We start from the raw sequence: 14,126 nt of genomic DNA on the forward strand, positions 1-14,126 counted from the left end.
ATGTATCTGGAAGAAGGATGTATGTAACTGTTTGGCACATGTGGAATGGCTGTGGGAAGCAGAATCTGGATAGTGATGTGTCCATGAGAGCAGTTGACTGGGGATGCAATGGTAAATGGCAGTTGAATAGGTGTGGTTTTCAGAAGACTGTGCACAGTTGGATGGGCATGTAGGTGGATGGTGTGTATAAAGATTAGGCGAATTGGGAATGTATGTTATTAAATACATACAGATTTGTGTGTGGATGTATGTATGTATGCATGCTAGCAGACCAAAACATGGTGTGTGTTTGGATAAATTATTGGGTAACCAAAATGATTTCCTGCCTTTGTGGGAAAATGTCCCCTAAAGCTGGCCATAGATGCAAAGATCTCATCGTACGATTCGTACGATTTTCGGAACGTGTGTAGCGAGTCCCAACATTTTTCGTCCGGTGGAGATCGGTCGTTTGGTCGATCGGACAGGTTAGAAAATTTCTGTCGGCTGCGGGTAATATCTCTGCGTGTATTGCCGATTGTACGATTTTCAGTGGGAGACTGTCACTAGCTTTGTCTATCGTACGATTGCTGTCAGGGGCAGAACATCGGCCGATCTGTTCTTTAACTACTTTATTTGGTCAGAATGGTAAGACTTTGATCTGAATGGTTAGTGGCAGGTGATGGGAAAGTACGATCGAACATTGATTTGTACAATTGGATCTTTGTGTCTGTGGCCAGCTTTACTTTGATACATATGGAGCAGACTTTGGTGAAGTATTATTAACTCAACACATCACTTCTCTAGAAGAGAATGGGCTCCTTCTATATATGTTGAACTAGCCCATCACTCAAATGCTGGAGAGTTAAAGGCATCACTAAAAAATCAGTAAGCTTGGATAATTTCTTTCCATCTTGTCCAAACTCCAAACACTTATTAACATAAATAAGTAGATTTAGGGAGATCTAGCACAGCCTACATAAAAAGAAAGATTTTGTTTGGAGCTGGTTTCTTTCTCGACATAACCAATATAACATGACATAAGTCTACTGATTGTAATCCTCAAAGTTAGTAATAAATATTGCAGCATTGAGGGGCTGTTATGATGTGAGATAGTATGCTATAATAGAAAATAGAGGAAAATGAAAACAAAATGCAATATATTTGTGCCATTAAACTAGCAACAATCCATTCTATGCAGTCACACAAACAAGAATATATGATAAAGAAAACCAATTCAAATTTCCTAAGGTGCATTGGGGAAGGGGCATAAAGATATTTTCTTGTCACGCTAGAGAGAAATTGAACGCTGGTTCTTTATTGCGACTGGTGCAGCTTTGTTCTCTAATAAAGTCCAGGGTTGATGTTCATGCCAAATAATGGTACTGTTTTGAATTGTCTTTGTCCCTTTCCATGTAGTCTCTGTCTATGAGGGATTCAATTCTTTTCTTCAAGTCTCCTGGCTGAAAGAATAAAATTGAAATGAATGGTCATTACTTACACAAAGCCCAACTTTTCCCATCATAGTGTCAGTGTAACCAGGTACAGCTGCCAACTCCTGAAAGTCTGTCTGTATTAATGGGACCTTGTGACAGTAGGTTTTGCAGCTCTCGACTGCACTTCATTTAGCCTCCTGCACCCCTTTTAATTGACAAATAAACGTTGTACTTCAGCAAGGCAAGCTTGCATGTTGGAAATTGTGTAGGCAAAAATAGTGGAGCTTTTTTAGTGCAATTAAGAAGCAGCAATTCTAGAGATCTATATAAGTGAGGCTTTCCCTCCTCAGGCTAAACAACTAGAGTTGTCTTCAGAATAATAGCAGTGTGTTTAAAGTGAATAAAGCTCAAAATCCTTATAATAGCTTTTATTTCCATACACGCAAATGCATTGGGAACACTGCACATTCTATTCCAAATCAAAACATGAAGAAAAATGTATCAAATTTGTGTTATTCCTTTACAGAAAGAGAAGGGAATATTAAGCTGTTCCAAAAAATAGCAGTGTCCGCATTCATCTATACAAACTCAAACATTCACTGTATAAACTGAAAAATGTTTCAAGATTTTGCTTTTCCTTCTTTTTCTTTTTCAACAATAGGACTTTGCAGGGGCTTCTTGCTGATAGCTTGGCTTCACATAGGCGTCTTCTAATTGTAACATTTCTCACAGGTAACTTTACACCTTCTTTAATTTTTCCGGAGCAGATCATTGGCTGAGTCTTTGACATATTCTATCCATTCAAATGGTAGTTTTCAGTTTTCTTCCATGTCTTTCAGGTTTTGGTTGCCATTTTAAAGCATCTGAAATCATTTTAGCTGAGCAGCCTATCATTTTCTGCGCTTGTTAATCAAAGTATGCTGTTCTTCTGAACAATGTTTAAAATGACCCATTTTACTTTGATTTTCAGAGAGAAATGCACTATAACCAGCATGCGCAACATTTGCTGCCTTCCTTCCTTAAATAGGGCCGTAATTGACACCTGTTTTTTAACAGAATGAATGACCTCACTAAACTCCACACTGCTATTATTTGGAACAAGCCTCAATTAATGATTCAGTTACACAGAATCAGCAGCATGTCATGACTGTTGGGTCTGTTGGTTTTCTATTACTCTACTACACCTACTACTAAATTATTTGCCATGTAGAAATATAATTTCTACCAAAAACAGATCAGGTTAGTGATGTGGGTCTGAGATTATTCTGAACACAGCTGTTCATGGATAGCAGGGAGGGTTTATCTGCATACTACAGAGAGAAATATAACAAAAACCATGAGGTAATACTATGGGTGGTGGTGTACATGATTTGCCACATGGATAACTATAATGAAAAACATTGTTTTAGTGACATATAAGCAGGAAAAATGATGCTCAGAAGTGGCTTTAACAAAGTGTACTAACCTATAAATATGTTCAATTATTTTAGGAATATATTCATTTTTAAGTTTATGCAAAGACACAATGTATCAAGGCATGAAGTAAAATAGTGGGAAAATTGAATAAATATTTTGGAATAAATATTATTAGTTTTGCAGTTATTCTACTCTGAATATGATTTTGTGAAATTCTGAAATTTGTGATTAAAGAACATTCTCAGATCAGAGTTTATAGATTTAAGAGTAACTGAAAAGCAATTATCAACTATATTTTTAAAAGAACTGGCTTTATATAAATATTTATCTACCTATCCATATACAAATATATGTGTACGTATATATATATATATATATACAAAGAAGAAGTAGTAACAGCACTCACGCTTTACCGCAAGTTCAGCGGTGCACGTCCCTTGGGGATTCCGGTCGGTCCTCCACAATATAGAAAACGTAATGACGGACAGCACTCGCTTGTAATGCTCAAAGGTGTCTTTATATCAAATATTAAAAGATGACATCACCATATGTGTGCACATATAAAAGCGACGTTTCGAGCCTATATAGGCTCTTTATCAAGCCATGTGAAGCTATGGTATCAAGAACAAACATAATCCATGTGAATATTTAAGGATCATCAAAGGAAGTGACATCGCAACATATTCATTATCCTCTATACAGGGTTGATACATTGTATACTGAACAATGGTTGAATTAGATATATAACATTTGTAGAAACAGATATAGTTACAAAAATAAATACAAATTGTAGTCCTTATTAAGGCCTGCTGGAACTGTTGTTAACCACTATGGTCAATAACAACATAATTTCTGATGAATTGAAAAACTACTTGACGGTTGCATTTCCACGTACACCCACACTGTATACTCTCCCAAAGATCCATAAGAATCCGATCCACCCACCAGGGCGTCCGATAGTATCGGGCATTGATTCAGTTTTTTGCCCTTTGGCAATTTTTTTGGATCGGATTCTGGGACCTTTGGTGACTAAAACTCTGTCTTATGTTAAGGACAGTGGTCATTTTTTGCAGAGACTGGATGGTCTTAATATTTCAGATGGTGAGGAAGTTATACTGGCCACATTTGATGTGTCCAGTTTATATACCTCTATACCTCATGATGAGGGTTTGAAGGCATGTGAATGGATGTTACGTGGAAGTAATCAGTATCAAGACTCACAAATTCAATTTTTTCTGGAGGCGTTAGAGATTATATTGAGACTGAATTATTTTGTTTTTCAGGAAACATTTTATTTACAGTTACGTGGAACCGCGATGGGATCTAATGTCGCCCCGTCATATGCCAATACCTTCATGGTTTGGCTTGAAGAACTATTCATATATCGTGATGCTCTCTACCAGGAACATTGTATGGCCTGGTGGAGATATATCGACGATATTTTTGTTGTATGGCGGGGTGACATTGACTCCCTATCTCGGTTCCACGATCATCTCAATTGCTTCCACCCCTCCATCAAATTTACACTAACTCATGATGTTAAAGAAATTTCTTTTTTGGACATATTGGTTTATAGAGAAGGAGGGCTACAGACCAAATTATATTCCAAACCTACTGACCGAAATCAGATTTTACACTTTGATAGCAACCACCCTAGGCACACCAAGCATTCGATACCAATTAGCCAATTAACACGAGTCCATAGGTTGGTTAGTGACCCAGTGATTAGGGATGTCCAAATCAAACAAATGAGACATAAATTTAAAAAGAGGGGGTATCCATCACAAGTATTGGATAAGGCCGAAAAGGCTGTAGGACAGTCAAAATCTAGAAAAGTGAAGGACCCTAGAATCACCTTTGTTACACAATATGGTGGACTCTCTAGACAAATAAATGTCATCCTACAGAAACATTGGCCGATTCTATGTAGAGCCTATCCTATGGTGAAGGAATTTATTTCCCCCCCACTGACATCATACAAAAGAGGGAAAACTATAGGGTCCAAATTGAATAAGACTGTAGTGCCAATATGTAAACCAGCCGCAAGCACATTTTTAGGACAACGCAACAGTGGGATGTATCCTTGCCTTGATTGTAAACAGTGCCGACATGTGATCAAAGGTAAATTCTTTTTACATCCAGGTACTGGAGAGTCCATTCAAATTATGGGATACCACACCTGCTTATCACAATTTGTAGTGTATGCGATAGTTTGCCCTTGCGGCATGATTTATGTCGGGGAAACTATCCAAAAGGCCAAATCACGGATATCACAACATAAGTCCACCATTAAACTGGGAAATGTTGCCTTACCATTGTCACGTCATTTTAAAGAAAAGGGGCACACTGTGGACCAATTACGGTTTATGATATTAGAACATGTACCCCCCTAGTTAGGGGAGGAGATCGTGAACTTAGACTTAAACAACGAGAAGTATGGTGTATTAAAAGGTTAAATTCACTTCATCCAGCAGGCCTTAATAAGGACTACAATTTGTATTTATTTTTGTAACTATATCTGTTTCTACAAATGTTATATATCTAATTCAACCATTGTTCAGTATACAATGTATCAACCCTGTATAGAGGATAATGAATATGTTGCGATGTCACTTCCTTTGATGATCCTTAAATATTCACATGGATTATGTTTGTTCTTGATACCATAGCTTCACATGGCTTGATAAAGAGCCTATATAGGCTCGAAACGTCGCTTTTTATATGTGCACACATATGGTGATGTCATCTTTTAATATTTGATATAAAGACACCTTTGAGCATTACAAGCGAGTGCTGTCCGTCATTACGTTTTCTATATATATATATATATATATATATATATATATATATATATATATATATATATATATATATATATATATATATAAATACACACATACAACAGCTGTATTGTATGGTAATGCATAACAAAGCATTATGTACCTTTACAGGGAATTTCAGCTGATTGTAAAGCTCGGAGACCAAAAGATTATGAGTAAGGGTTTTTCTCATCTTCATTATGCGCACAATAGCTGCATCAATCTGGTACTGCCGGTCTTGGAACACCCTCTCTGTTGTATTAACTTGTTCTTCTACCTGAGAAAATGGAAAGGAGAAAATGGAAGCATGACACGGTTTTCATGGAAACGCACTTTGGATTTACGTAGAAACATGTATTAGCGCTGCCTAGCTGGGTCTATGAAAATATGCACAAGCTGCAAGGGTTGATGTTGAAAATGTCTGTGCAAATCGCATTAATATCTACATTGAATTTCCAGTTTCACCTTTACATTCAATGAACAATAGCATGGAGGGTCAAGGAGCAACAAATTATTAAACCACTTGGTTCCCAACAACTGTTAGGCCTTATATTTGGCATCCCTGGATTAACATCTAACTGATCTTAAAACACCTTTAGATTGAAGATAGTGCTTCTGGAGGGTCCCCCACCCCCAACTGTACTAGCTTGCCCTAGCAATAATGTACGCATTGACAAGAAATAGCCTTGTGCAGGGGAGCTCACAGGTGACATCTCATGCAGCATTATCTTCTGCAGTAAGCAATCGCTGACAATATGCATGTACAGTTGGAGCTAATTCAGGTCAGGCTCAGTTTCTGTGATTACTGGATAGAGAAGATGTAGTGAACACCCGCAGCGCTAATCTGCTTCATTTCACTGGTTCCACAGCGATCCTAATCAAGGGTGGGGAATTGCAAGTGCTCTGTTAATAGCTTGTGAGTTATTTAAGGTTTTATTTGAAAGCTCCTTCAAATAATAGCATTTTCTCTTCTACAACAATTCATACTGCAGGTTTGAGATAGATAGCGTAGGTAATGGCTGTGTAAGTAAAATAAAACATTTCTTAAACATTCTCTACAGAGTAGTGCCAGTTGATAATGATATACTAAGATAGCTCTTGCAGGTGTCTGTTAGAACATACTTACAGTTTCTTTCATTTGTATTTGGTTTATTTTGATTCTGTATAGTTTGTGCTTAAAGTCAGCATTAAAGTAAAACTTGTCTCCATCCTCCACATCTTTACTCTTTGGCGATTTATTTAAAACTCTGGCTTTACCACAAGCAAGGGACTGAAGTGTTCTTCTCAGTTCATTATCCTCTGTTCAAGACAAGAAAAAACATTGGAATTAATAATTGTATTAATTATTAACTGCAGTTTGGGCTCTCTCTTCCTAAATGGGGCACACAAGCTATACATTCTAGTGTGTCACTACCATTCCAGATTAGCAAGATTCACTTTATTTCTTAGTGTTATTTGTGTTCCTAGACATCTGAGAAATCAGTCTGTGGATGGTAAAGTTACAATAGTCGAGGTATAACACGATAATAGTGAAAATTTGGGATCTCTTGTGTTAAGAATGGTCATATTTTAGAGATATGCAGTAATGAAGGATTATAAAAGTAATAACTAGAGATAAGGAATAAGAAATATCTGAAGTAGTGTGACTTTTAAGGGGAGGGTAGAAGAACTATTTCATAACCTCTACTTGTAGTTCTGCTCAGAAGCAAAACTTTAAATAGAAGTGATAAAATGTGTTTTGAACCCTCTTTTCTTTAATATACAGATTGTTTTAGAAAGAATTATTGCTATTTCCACTAATATGCCCTCATCCACGGACTGGTGCTTTTGGCTTTATCTTGATTATGTCCTCTCATTCTTAATTCACATTCCAAAAAACGATATAACAACATGTGCCAGCAGATATGCTAAATATGCTAATAATAACAACAACATGTATATATTTCGATGTAGGAATATAGGTAGAACAAATCAAATGAGTTATGTGCCTCCTTTACTTCTTTTAGCATTCTTTATTTGTTTATACTTTACATTTTACAAACAAAGAAAGCATAGTTTTTTTTTAACAATCATACTGTTAACTCAATAAGATCCATGGCTTCTCAGCCCTCAAATTGCTCACAGTGCCACCACGGGGAGCAGTCCTATAGCTGGCACCAACTTGAAACAAAGGGTGGACCCCATTCCCAGTTTATGAAAATATGCATCATGAAGCAAAACAGCTGGAAGGAAGCTTTCTAGTCTCCCCATAATAGGTCTTGAGGCTTTGCAGTCTTCCTATATAAATATACAAACACTCATCTCTGCCAAAGTTCTCACCAATTCCAGTTGTAATTTTAATTTCTTCAAAGCCAAATTCTTCTCCCTTATTAAACAAGAGAAGCACCAAGGTCTGAAAGAGAGACACTTGCAGTTCTTTTTTCTCCTGAAAGTAATTTAAAAACAGGTGTCAGGAAGGAATATTTGGAAGAAAGGCACATATTCCTCAGGAAGCAGTTTATTAAATTTTTGCTGAAATATATTTGCATTGCAAAGATGGTGTTTAAGAAAAAGCTAATTATCTGTGGCCCATGCGGTCTTACAGAACAACGGTTTTCAGTCTCTTTCCAACTCCTCCCAACACTTGGTCAGGGCTTACCCCAATCAATTAAGATACATAAATGTATAAATGGTTACAAAGCAGTTAGGCTAAGTGTTCAACCCAAATCTTACACCAGTAGATCTTCTGATTGTGTTTGCAAAACTATCTGGGAATTCTTCCAGATACAATTATGTTGTGGATTGCCTGGGATACCACAGTGCAAAGTGCTTAAATCTGCAGGCTCTTCTGTACAGCCTGTAGAAAGACTGCTTAATTTCAGTTAAGCAGTAGAAAAAGCAACTTTTAAGGGCACATTCCTTCTATTTACAGGTGTATATTGCAGTGACAAATAGATATTACTGACATTCTATGTTCTCTTTATCTTTTAAGGAGAAGGAAAGGCTAAATTTAACTAAGCTTTATATTTATATAAATACACCATTAACCCTCAAAGTAATGCTGCTCTGAGCCATCTGTCAAAAGAAAGACAACATTTCTTTCCTTGTATTGTGTACACATGGGCTTCTGTATCAGACTTCCTGTTTTCAGCATAAACCTCCAGGGCAGGGCTTGAGCATGCTCAGTTTGCTTCTCTCTCCTCTTTTCCTCCTCCCCTCCCTGCTGTAATCTGAGCCCAGAATTATGAGTGAACAGGGAGAGACTCAGGCATAAAGTGATGTCACTGAAGAAAAAAATCCACGGCACACAGGCTGCTGCAAGCAAAGAACCCCTTGCACGTTTAATGCGGAAGTGAGCAACGTTTCGGGGTCACGCCCCTTTGTCAGGCTTGACAAAGGGGCGTGACCCCGAAACGTTGCTCACTTCCGCAATATACGTGCAAGGGGTTCCTTGCTTGCAGCAGCCTGTGTGCCGTGGATTTTTTTTCTTCATTGATTCAATTGTGAGGTGGCCGAACCTCTACCATTGAGCACCAGACATCACATCTTACACTGGGTGTGCGAGAGCCAGCTTTTGTTTTACATAAAGTGATGTCACACCAAGCTAATATTACAGCTGCTATCCTAAACAAACAGAGAGAGCTTCTAGTGCTGTATACTCAGGTATAAAGCATTCTGCAGAATAAACATAGTGTTATAGCTTGCACTATTGTTACATAGTTACATAGTTAAATTGGGTTGAAAAAAGACAAAGTCCATCAAGTTCAACCCCTCCAAATGAAAACCCAGCATCCATACACACATCCCTCCCTACTTTTAATTAAATTCTATATACCCATACTAACTATAGAGTTTAGTATCACAATAGCCTTTGATATTATGTCTGTCCAAAAAATGATCCAAGCCATTCTTAAAGGCATTAACTGAATCAGCCATCACAACATCACCCGGCAGTGCATTCCACAACCTCACTGTCCTGACTGTGAAGAACCCCCTACATTGCTTCAAATGAAAGTTCTTTTCTTCTGGTCTTATGGGGTGGCCTCTGGTACGGTGATCATCTTTATGGGTAAAAAGGTCCCCTGCTATTTGTCTATAATGTCCTCTAATTTACTTGTAAAGTGTAATCATGTCCCCTCGCAAGCACCTTTTTTCCAGAGAAAACAACCCCAACCTTGACAGTCTAACCTCATAATTTAAGTCTTCCATCCCTCTAACCAATTTAGTTGCACGTCTCTGCACTCTCTGCAGTTCATTTATATCCTCTTAAGGACTGGAGTCCAAAACTGCACTGCATACTCCAGATGAGGCCTTACCAGGGACCTATAAAGAGGCATAATTATGTTTTCATTGTGACTAATCTATTGGCAATAAACTGCTTCAATAGCTTTCTTTCTACTTTAAAGGGCACTCAATGCTGTAACAGAGAAGTGTTTTCATTTGGTGAGCCCTCTTTGGATCCATGCAAAATTGCAAGCCCAAAGCCTTTATACACAACCAAAAATAGGATGAGTAAGCATTAAAATAATTTTAAAGGAGCTTACTTCTTTAAAATCAGCCTTCAGAACAGCATGCCCAAGTGTTGACTGCCACTGTAATCTTCTGCCACTGTGTTTTCCTAAATAAAATGTCTTAAATATTTCCTGAAGTTTCACCATCTGAAAATTGAGAGGATACTTGTATAAAGCAATGCAAAAAGAAAAAAAATCAGTAGAGAAATAAAGCACAAATAAGGTGGGCACTAAAGTTGTTCGCTGCACTTCACCTGGCCACACAAGTCAACATGAATACCATCTGAATGTCTGAATTTATTTGACATCTTGTATGTGTAGTTTTGACAGACCATCCTGTCTGGCTGAATGGACATTAGAAGCTGCTAAATGCTTGGATACAATGTGGATATCCAACTTTTTGGCCTATGGGCTGATCAGATGAATATCACTAAAACTGGACTGTGTATGCCCACAATGCACAGTCCAGTTCCCCCTCCTTCCTTCCATGTTTTAAGGGGAACTACTGAAATTGAAAAGTGAAATTGTAATATATCGTATATACTCGTGTATAAGCCGACCCGTGTATAAGCCGAGGTACCTAATTTACCTAAGAAAACTGGAAAAATGTATTGACTCGTGTATAAGCCTAGGGGCCCCATGTCAGATTTCAAAATGTGAATGTGTAAATGTGTAATCATGTTTTATGGCATAGAAATCTATCTAAAATGATTTAAAAGAGTCAGAACTATTAGCTGGACAATTGCCACTTGTTTTCCCTGTGACCTCCCACCTGTCATGGCTGCTCAGAAGATCAATGAGGTGCTGCACCTAGGAAAGCAGAAAAAAGGTACCGTACGCTCCTTCCGCGGCCCCAACACACCTCCCTCTCCCATAGCGCAGGACTGTCTGTGCCTCTCCCATAGCGCAGGACTGTCTGTGCCTCTCCCATAGCGCAGGACTGTCTGTGCAGGTCCAGGAGCAGATACGCTCCTTCCGCGGCCCCAACACACCTCCCTCTCCCATAGCGCAGGACTGTCTGTGTGATCGCCGCCCGGAGCAGGTCCAGGAGCTCCGGGCGGCGCGTCCTTCCCTGCCGGCGTTCGCTCTCAAAATGGCGGCGCCCATGGCCGCCACGTGGGTAGCGGCGCCGGCCATTACATTAACCAGAATGCTCAGGGCCTGGGGTTTTCCAGATAATGGATCATTCTGTAATTTGGAACTTCATAACTCAAGTCTACTAGAAAATCATACAAACATTTAATAAACCCTTTAAGCTGGTTTTGCATTAAATAAGGATTAATTATATCTTAGTTTGGATCAAGTACAAGGTACTGTTTTCTTATTGCAGAGAAAAAGGAAATCATTTTTAAGATTTTGGATTTTTTGATTATAATGGAGTCTATGAGAGACGGCCTTTCCGTAATTCAGAGCTTTCTGGATAACGGCTTTCTGGATAATGGATTCCATACCTGTATATCAAAATATAGATATATTCCACAGTTGCTACTGAGAAATGTATTAAATAATGTTGCAAATTGCAACAGTTCAAAATCTTCTCCTGGAATACTGTGCTGCCAGACTCAAACATAAGAGACAGAACATTAAACAAACTTTTGAAAAACTGTAAAAAATAAAAGAAGGAAAGCAAATTATAAAGTCATTACAGTAGAACCAAGTAAAGAAAAATGCCAATACCTGTACTTGCAGCAAACGGGGTGATCCCAAATTTATTCAATGGTGCTACACAACACTTTGCAAACGATCAAACGTTTCTAGACCACATGGCCCTTCCTCAGTGAGGAAGGGCCATGCGGTCCAGAAGGAAGCGCCATGCGGTCCCGAAACATTTGATCGTTTGCAAAGTGTTGTGTAGCACCATTGAATAAATTTGGGATCACCCCGTTTGCTGCAAGTACAGGTATTGGCATTTTTCTTTACTTGGATTTACTATTGGCGAGTGGCTAGGCCAGTGCCACATATACCTGTATCCCCTGAAATGACTTTGTATGAATTACAGTAGAACCCCCATTTTACATCCCCTGATTTTAAGTTTTCCCTCATTTTACATTGTTGTTTTGTGGTCCCACCTATATATTATGTATAATACATTTCCCAGATTTTGCATTTTCCACCATTTTTTTCTGGTCCCCTGAAAAACGTAAAATGGGGGTTCTACTGTATTTCTGTTAAAAAAAATTCGTTAGTATAGAATGCAGAAAAGGCAATCCGGCGATCCATCGTGCGGCGCTCGATTTCTCCTACCTGCCTTCCTTATAGGAGTTAGCCAGGGAGGAGAAATCGAGCGCCGCATGATGGACCATCACCTTGTCGCCTTTTCTGAAGAGGAGCGCAAGCAGAGTTTTCAGTAAGTTATTTCTTTATAAAGACTTAGCGATTTCAAAGTTTAATTTGTTTTTTGTGGGTTTTTTCGTTCTATACTAATGAATTTAAGCACTGCGTATCTTGACAGCGCTATATAAATAAATGATGATGATAATTTAAAAAAAAAAAAGTCCTTTAAAGAACAGAGGTCCCACCTATATATTATGTATAATACATTTCCCTGATTTAGCATTTTCCTGGATTTTACACCATTTTTTTCTTGTCCGTTGAAAAACGTAAAATGCACTTCAAATGCTTCATTGTTTCTGAAATGATTTATACGGACGATACACCCTGAACATGTGACTACAATGTTCTGAATTACTGTGCAAACTGGGCAGATGGGCTTTGTTTTTGGATTCTGTGTAGATGGTACTAAACTATTCAGGCACATTAAGAATGTTTTACTTGCTTACCTCTGCTGGTAAATGGACATCCATTGGGGTATAGGATGGCCAGTATCCCATTGTCAGTATATTCACGGTCAAGTCTATGTTGCCTGGGTCACTGTGGTTTTGCATGTGCTGCAAACAAATCCAATGTGAGTAATGTTTTCTCAGTACAGATATTAAGATTTCTACTTCTCTACATATCATAATCATATATGCCTATGTTAAAAAAAAGAGCAATGTATTGTATATTTAAAGGGGAACTATTGCAAAAATGAAAATGTATTATAAGCTTCATCATACTGAAATAACAAACTTTCTAAATACAATCAGTTAAAAATCCTGTACGATTTCTTAAATAATCAACTTTATGTTCACTATTCCTCTCTCAGCATCTGTTTCTCGTCATTCTGTCTTCATTCAGGATTTGGGTGTCAGATAAATGATCCAATATATTGTATAGGGGGCTTCTTTTCCCAAGAAGATGTATTAGAGCTCAATCTATTAAACTCACCAGAAATATGGTCTCTCTACATGCAGAATTTGTGCAAAAGGCAGTTATTTTGTTAGATTTTGTTTGTGTTTCTGACACCCAACTGCTGCATAAAGACAGAATGAAGATAAACAGATGCTGAGAGAGGGATAGTGAAGCAATTGTATTTACACAGTTTCTTATTTCAGTATACTGAAGCTTATATTAAATTTTCATTTTCGCGATAGTTCCCCTTTAACAATAATTGTCAGAGGTACAAATTGTTTCTTTTCGTATTCATATGATTGCACAACATTTTATAGCTCCCACCCATCTGCTTGAATATGCAGAAATGTTGTCCTATGCACTTCAAATGCTGTTTTATGCACTTCAAACAGAGTTTTAAGATGTTAGGGTGTTAATGTAGGGAAGCAGTTGGTCTGCCCACTACCTAAAACTGCCCATGTTATTCTAAGGGCAATGGTACATGTGCCTAATATCAGGGCGTATTTTCACCCACTGAAATTTTAGCAGTCAGAGAACATGGATACATGTGTGTGCATTGTACTGAAACTGAACATTGCATGCTCACATTGTATTGAAATGAACATTACCTGCTTAAACTGAACCATTACATCTTTGGACAGTTCCATATCTTTAAACATCCCCTCGAGCTTACTGGTAAATGCAGCACCACATTCTGATCCAGAAACAAAAAGTTGAAACAGATTATCCTTACGTATTAACTGTTAATGCTTTATTGC

At 38.0% G+C, this 14,126-nt stretch overlaps 1 protein-coding gene across 6 annotated transcripts in view; it reads right to left on the minus strand.

The window, feature by feature from the left end:
* Positions 1–1,119: 1,119 nt before the first annotated feature.
* The window catches only part of cul4a.S (cullin 4A S homeolog), a 36,832-nt gene continuing 23,825 nt past the window's right edge, over positions 1,120–14,126 (minus strand). For all 6 annotated transcript variants that reach the window (XM_018249836.2, XM_018249834.2, XM_018249832.2 and 3 more), the window contains 7 exons: positions 13,977–14,062; positions 12,918–13,025; positions 10,171–10,284; positions 7,967–8,072; positions 6,774–6,946; positions 5,772–5,924; positions 1,120–1,439 (listed from right to left, as the gene is read on the minus strand). In XM_018249836.2, coding sequence (XP_018105325.1) covers positions 1,344–1,439; positions 5,772–5,924; positions 6,774–6,946; positions 7,967–8,072; positions 10,171–10,284; positions 12,918–13,025; positions 13,977–14,062 — 836 coding nt within the window. In that variant the 3' untranslated portion in view covers positions 1,120–1,343. The remainder of the gene's footprint in view (positions 1,440–5,771; positions 5,925–6,773; positions 6,947–7,966; positions 8,073–10,170; positions 10,285–12,917; positions 13,026–13,976; positions 14,063–14,126) is intronic.

Source organism: Xenopus laevis, chromosome 2S (assembly GCF_017654675.1).
Source record: "Xenopus laevis strain J_2021 chromosome 2S, Xenopus_laevis_v10.1, whole genome shotgun sequence".
In the NCBI taxonomy this organism is placed as follows: Eukaryota; Metazoa; Chordata; class Amphibia; order Anura; family Pipidae; genus Xenopus; species Xenopus laevis.